This window comes from Mya arenaria, chromosome 12 (genome assembly GCF_026914265.1).
Source record: "Mya arenaria isolate MELC-2E11 chromosome 12, ASM2691426v1".
In the NCBI taxonomy this organism is placed as follows: domain Eukaryota; kingdom Metazoa; phylum Mollusca; class Bivalvia; order Myida; family Myidae; genus Mya; species Mya arenaria.
The window spans coordinates 14,421,753-14,428,960 of NC_069133.1; the positions used below are offsets into that span (position 1 = coordinate 14,421,753).

At 36.4% G+C, this 7,208-nt stretch overlaps 1 protein-coding gene across 1 annotated transcript; it reads left to right on the forward strand.

Moving 5' to 3' along the window:
- Positions 1-1,471: 1,471 nt before the first annotated feature.
- LOC128210476 (zinc finger protein 160-like) lies at positions 1,472-3,447 on the forward strand. Its single transcript, XM_052914824.1, has 3 exons — positions 1,472-1,588; positions 1,750-2,890; positions 3,008-3,447. Exons 1-3 carry the CDS (start codon positions 1,472-1,474, stop codon positions 3,445-3,447), a joined length of 1,698 nt encoding a protein of 565 aa, XP_052770784.1.
- The last annotated feature ends 3,761 nt before the right edge of the window (positions 3,448-7,208 follow it).

Here is a 7,208-nt window from a genome sequence, read left to right on the forward strand (position 1 = left end):
TCGAATAATGTTCAAGTTCCTTATAATACATCAAGGTAGTGCACAAAGTCAATTCAATGCATCGAAAAAATGTCGAATGACCTTTTAATTCGTTAGGAAAATGTCCGAGGCCCTTTTCATACAATGATATTGTCCAGTGTCCTTTCAATGCATCGAGATAATGTTCAAAGTCTTACTAATTCATCTCGATAGTGACCAATGTCCACTCAATGCATCGAGATAGGGTTCTAGGTCTTTGAATGCATCGTGTATTTGTATTTTGTATTTGTATTGCATGGAGAAAGTGTCCAATGCCAGTTCGATGCATCGAAGAAGTTTTCGATATCCTTTCAATGTATCAAGAAAGTGTCCGAGGTCCTTTTATATTCTCCAGAGAGTGTCCGGCCTCCGTTTGAATCAGCAAAAAACTGTATTGTCCGAGGTGCTTTCACATAAGCTACTAAGTATCCAAGGCTTTCACATATCATTTGAAAAAGTCCACTGTCTGTCAAATAATCCGTTAAGTGCCAGAGTTCCTTTCAAATCACTAAGATAGTGCCTGAGGTTTTTTTCAAATTCTCTGTAAAGTGCCCGAGTTCCTTTCTTTACATACATTAGCAATGTGTTTGAGATAGCTTCTTATTATCAAGATAGTGATCGAGTTGCTATCTATGCATCTCGATATAGTGTTCGAGTTCCTTTCAAATCATCTGTATACTGTCCGAGTTCCTTTCAAATTATCTGCATAATGCCCAGGGTCCTTTCAAAAACATTTGTAAAGTGTCCAAGGTCCTTTCAGTAAATCTACGTAGTGTCCGACGTCCTATCAAACCATCTGAATAGTGTCCGAGGTTCTTTGAAATCATCTGGAGAACTTTCAATGAATCAGGTTTGTGTCCGAGGTCCTTTCGATGCAAATGGCTCAGGTCCGAGGTCTTTTCAATGCAACTGGTTCATGTCCTTTCAATGCCTGCGGAAATATAATGATAGTTTCTTCCTTGTATCTTACAACGTTTAATTTAATTCGTGCATCTGATTAATATTTTCATGCTTTTACTTGTCATATAAATGAATACCTTTAAAACACGTATCTAAAAAGCGATTCCGTGTAGATTTATAATTTTATATGCTTCATTCTCATTTCAGTAGATTAACATCATCATTGTATGCAAACAATTAAAAAAAATCCATTTTAGTAATGATCACACCTATTTCACATACGAGAATAAAACTACACTCATGTATTCAGAAATGTTTATTTCACATAAATGTATATACACTACTGTCGATAAGGAGGAACACATACATGTTTATATTTTTCAGATTTAAATAGGTACGGACTAGAACTCATACACGTAGTAGATCAGTAGGGCTGATTGGTCCATGAACTCTGATTTAAAGCGTCACATTAAAATACATATGGGAAGGAAGCAATAAAACTGTGTGATATGTGATTTCTCTCGAAAAAAATCATTTACAAACACATCGAAGAATGTCCACTGAAGGAAAGTCAAACGCTTGTAAGATGATCGATGCTACTTGTTCTCAGAAACAATATTTACAAGAACATAGAAGAATTCACAATGGAGAAATGCCTAACAAGTGTGAGGTATGTGATTCGGCTTTCTGCCAGAAAGCCTCTTTGCAGTCTCATAAAAGAAAGAAAATAGTTGAAAAGCCATACAAGTGTGAGACATGTGATGCTGCTTTCACCAGAAGTAGTAGTTTACAGACACATATTAGAAACATACCGGAGAGTGCCCATACAAGTGTGATACATGCGATGCTGCTTTCTCTACAAAACGGAATTTAAAGAGACACATTATAATGCACACAGGCGAAAAGCCATACAAGTGTGTTACATGTGATGCTACCTTCTCTACAAAAAATAGTTTACAGACGCATATACGAATACACACAGGCGAGAAGCCATACAAGTGTGAGGTATGTGATGCTGCTTTCTCTACAAAAAAAATTTTACAGACTCATTATAGAATACACACAGGCGAGAAGCCTTACAAGTGTGAGGTATGTGATGCTACTTTCTCTCATGATGGGACTTTACAGAGTCATATAAGAATACACACAGGAGAAAAGCCGTTCAAGTGCGAGATTTGTGATGCTGCTTTCTCTCGGAATTGGCATTTTCAGATACATGTAAGAAAACACACAGGAGAAAAGCCGTTCAAGTGTGAGATATGTGATGCTGCTTTCTCCCATAAAGCATCTTTACAGACACATATAAGAAAACACACAGGCGAAAAGCCGTTCAAGTGTGAGATATGTGATGCTGCTTTCTCCCATAAAGCATCTTTACAGACACATATAAGAAAACACACAGGCGAAAAGCCGTTCAAGTGTGTGATATGTGATGCTGCTTTCTCTCAGAATTGGCATTTACAGACACATATAAGAATACACACAGGAGAAAAGCCGTTCAAGTGTGAGATATGTGATGCTGCTTTCTCCCATAAAGCATCTTTACAGACACATATAAGAAAACACACAGGCGAAAAGCCGTTCAAGTGTGAGATATGTGATGCTGCTTTCTCTCGGAATTGGCATTTACAGACACATATAAGAATACACACAGGAGAAAAGCCGTTCAAGTGTGAGATATGTGATGCTGCTTTCTCCCAGAAAGCATCTTTACAGACACATATAAGAAAACACACAGGCGAAAAGCCGTTCAAGTGTGTGATATGTGATGCTGCTTTCTCTCAGAATTGGAATTTACAGAGACATATAAGAATACACACAGGCGAAATACGGTTCAAGTGTGTGATATGTGATGCTGCTTTCTCTCAGAATTGGAATTTACAGAGACATATAAGAATACACACAGGAGAAATACGGTTCAAGTGTGAGTTATGTGATGCTGCTTTCTCTCGGAATTGGAATTTACAGAGACATATAAGAACACACAGATGAGAAAAGCGGTTCAAGTTTGAAATGTGATGTGCTGTTTTCTCTCATAAAGCATCTTTACAGTCACATATAAGAATAACAAATGAAAATTTACAGAGACATATAAGAAAACACACAGGCGAAAAGCCGTTCAAGTGTGAGATATGTGATGCTGCTTTCTCTCGGAATTGGCATTTACAGACACATATAAGAATACACACAGGAGAAAAGCCGTTCAAGTGTGAGATATGTGATGCTGCTTTCTCCCAGAAAGCATCTTTACAGACACATATAAGAAAACACACAAGCGAAAAGCCGTTCAAGTGTGTGCTATGTGATGCTGCTTTCTCTCAGAATAGGAATTTACAGAGACATATAAGAATACACACAGGCGAAATACGGTTCAAGTGTGTGATATGTGATGCTGCTTTCTCTCAGAATGTGGATTTACAGAGACATATAAGAATACACACAGGAGAAATACGGTTCAAGTGTGAGTTATGTGATGCTGCTTTCTCTCAGAATTGGAATTTACAGAGACATATAAGAACACACAGATGAGAAAAGCGGTTCAAGTTTGAAATGTGATGTGCTGTTTCCTCTCATAAAGCATCTTTACAGTCACATATAAGAATAACAAATGAAAATTTACAGAGACATATAAGAATACACACATGCAAAAAGCGGTTCAAGTGTGAGATATGTGATGCTGCTTTCTCTCAGAATAGGAATTTACAGAGACATATAAGAATACACACAGGTGTTAAGCGGTTCAAGTGTGAAATGTGATATACTGCGTTTTCTCAGAAAGTATCTTTACAGTCACTTATAAGAATACACACAGGAGAAAAGCGGTTCAATTGTGAGATATGTGAGATATGTGATGCTGCTTTCTCTCAGAATAGGAATTTACAGAGACATATAAGAACACACAGAGCAGAAAAGCGGTTCAAGTTTGAAATGTGATATGCTGCTTCTTCTCATAAAGCATCTGTACAGTTACATATAAGAATAACAAAAGGAGAAAAGCCGTTCAAGTGTTAGATATGTGATGCTGCTCTTTCTCGGAAAGCATATTTACAGTCACTTATAAGAATACACACAGGAGAAAAGCGTTCAATTGTGAGATATGTGATGCTGCTTTCTCCCAGAAAGTAATTTTACAGTCACATATTAGAATATACAAAGGAGAAAAGCGGTTCAATTTTGAAATATGATATGCTGCTTTCTCTCAAAAATCTTTTTTACAGTTACATATAAGTATACAACCGGGGGAAATCCGTACACGTTTGAGATATGTGATGCTGCTTTCTCTCAAAAAGCTTCTTTACAGTCACATATAAGAATACAAGCGGGAGAAAAGTCGTACAAGTTTAAAATATGTGGTGCTGTTTTTATTACAAAAAACAATTTAAATTCACATATAAGAATACTTACAAGAGAAAATATGTATAAGTGTGAGATATGTGATGCTACTTTTTGTCAGATAACCTATTTACATTCACATTTAAGAATACACACACGTCCACAGTTACTTGGTATTTGGACTGCATTTTTTATAATTCTCAGCCCAAGAGATCACCCTAGTGACCAATCGCTCGACTGGCCAAAAATGCATTTCAAATACTAAGTAACTGTGCATACGTCAGGGGAAAAGACTTACAATTTTAAGATATGTGGACTTTCTCATAAAATGGGCTTTTACAGAAACGTCTAAGAATTCATACAGGAGAGAAGACATACAATTAAACGAAATGTGATACTGTTTCTCTAATAAAGTGACTTCAAGTCAAATATTGAAATACACACAGGTGAGAAGGACTACAAGTGTGAGACATGTGATGCTGCCTTCTCTACATAAGGTCATTTACAAACGTGTATAAGAAAACATACACGCGTATAGCCTTAACAATGTGGAACATGTGAAGCTGCTGTATCTACAAAAGGTTATTAACAGACACATATTAGATTACAAACAGGCGAAAAGCCTTAACAGTGTGGAACACACGCAGCTGCCTTCTCTACAAAAGGTTATTAACAGACACATATAAGAATACAAACAGGCGAAAAGCCTTACCAGTGTGGAACACATGAAGCTGCTGTATCTACAAAAGGTTATTAACAGACACATATTAGAATAGAAACAGGCGAAAAGCCTTACCAGTGTGGAACACGTGAAGCTGCTGTATCTACAAAAGGTTATTAACAGGCACATACTAGAATAGAAACAGGCGAAAAGCCTTACCAGTGTGGAACACATGATGCTGCTGTATCTACAAAAGGTTATTTACAGACACATATAAAAATACAAACAGGCAAAAAGCCTTACCAGTGTGCAACACATGAAGCTGCTGTATCTACAAAAGGTTATTAACAGACACATATAAGAATACAAACAGGCGAAAAGCCTTACCAGTGTGGAACACATGATGCTGCTTTTTCTCCAAAAGGTTATTCACATAAACATCATAGTATACATACAGGTAAGATGCCATTAAAGTGTTCGATAAGAGTGTCACATTCATTAAGCTGCATATTTAGCGCAAATCATTCAACGTTTGTTTGTCCGTTTCGGTCGTGCAGCATAATAATATGTTTCGATGAGTTCACAAGGTGAAGCTACATTGGTTCCCCTCACTCTGAACGAAAGAGAAAAATGCGACGTTTTCTCTTCATCGTCTTGGTTATGTTATGTTATGTTGTTATGTAATTTTATGTTATGTTAAATTATGTTATCTAGAGTCGGTCGTTTAAAGCCTAGAATGTAGAAAACGCTGACATAAATTCCTTACACTATGAGAGTTTTAGCAGAATAAATAAAGATTAATTATTTGCTCCCGGAGCGCGTGCGCATTTATCAATCAGAATAGTTGACTCAGATATATAACGGTTTTAAACAATTCAAAGGAATGGTCAGTCGAACCAACATTACATATGAAGTAAGCGGACATATATTACATCGAACAAAAATCAGAACTGTAGAACGTAAACACTATATCCCAAATGTATTCCATATGCTCAAGTAAAGAGATTGTGAATTAAAGAGAAATATTTATGATCTTTACGTTTTAAATACATGTGGCAAGTTATTTCCGAATTGTCTGTAAACATTTAAATACCACCCATACTTGACAACCTAAACTCTTATGTCCTCTTCTGCAGCATTACATAGTAAATTAAAACTAATTGTGACCTTGATATTGGAGGTAGGGACATGCTCTATTTAAAATATTATTTTTTTTATATTTTTTATCAATATGTTTTTAGAATGTGTCTTTTTGTAAATTTACAGATCTCATGACAACTTCTTTTGAAATAAAATTTGTAATTTTATGCTTTTTTCTTGATATCATTTGTATATGAAAATAGTCTGAAGTAAAATTAAAGCGCACAAATGACTCTGTTGGAAATTAGTCAGGGGCCGAAATTGATTTAAAGAGGCCGGAATGGCAGGACCGAAATGCCTTAGGGACCGATTTGTACGAAGGCCGAATTTCATAACATTCAAACACTCAATGTATTCTTAAACTTAAAGGTATGGACACAGGTTTTGTACCCGACACATCGTCTTTATGTACCGAACACATATGGCAATTTATTTTTAAATCTGTCCATACAAGAGAAAGTTACAACCCTGACACGAAAAGTTGAGCCGGACAGTTCGATTTTAATATGCCCAACTTCGGGAGCATAAAAACGTTGCCTACCTATTAAACGTTTAGATGTGTTATAATATAATTGTAAAACAGGTCACAGGTCACGGACCATAATAATTCTAATATTAAGATACAAATTCTAAAAGCAATACCTAAATAAATAGATTCAGTATACAGTCAAACCGACCGTAGGCCGGTAACGGGGCCTTGTTCATTGATCTCGCGATCACTATTATAGTTAAGTGTGATTTTTTTTTTTTAAAATACGAAGGGCAAGTGTTCTTAAACAAACAACGTCGGATCCGTTGTCTAGTCAGACCGAACGGAGGCCCAAAACGGGGCCTTGTTGCTTGTCCTGGAGGGACGATACATGGGCATTCCGTGTGTCAGTGCTATAAATTGGTGAATGTTAAGGAACAAGGCTAGCTCTTTAGGGTTACATTCCGTCTGTGCACTTTGCTACGAAAATACAAAATGACTAATAAACTTATCAGAGCACTCGCCGAGCAAAGCCCGAGTGCGAGTAGAAAGTAGCTTACACACTGCCACCAAAGTTAAAAGTTTATAAAAAAAATGACGACTTACAGAATTGGATGCACATATTGTTGCATTCTAATGTACCTAAGGGACAAAAATCTTTTACAAGTAGTTTTTTTTATATAATAA

Bases quoted from the DNA above. Each gene is read 5' to 3' on its own strand.
- LOC128210476 (XM_052914824.1), top strand. From the start codon at position 1,472: ATGTCCACTGAAGGAAAGTCAAACGCTTGTAAGATGATCGATGCTACT. The intron at 1,589-1,749 runs GTATGTGATTCG...TGCCCATACAAG, and splicing joins AAATGCCTAACAAGTGTGAG to TGTGATACATGCGATGCTGC. The intron at 2,891-3,007 runs ATATAAGAACAC...ATTTACAGAGAC, and splicing joins GAATTGGAATTTACAGAGAC to ATATAAGAAAACACACAGGC.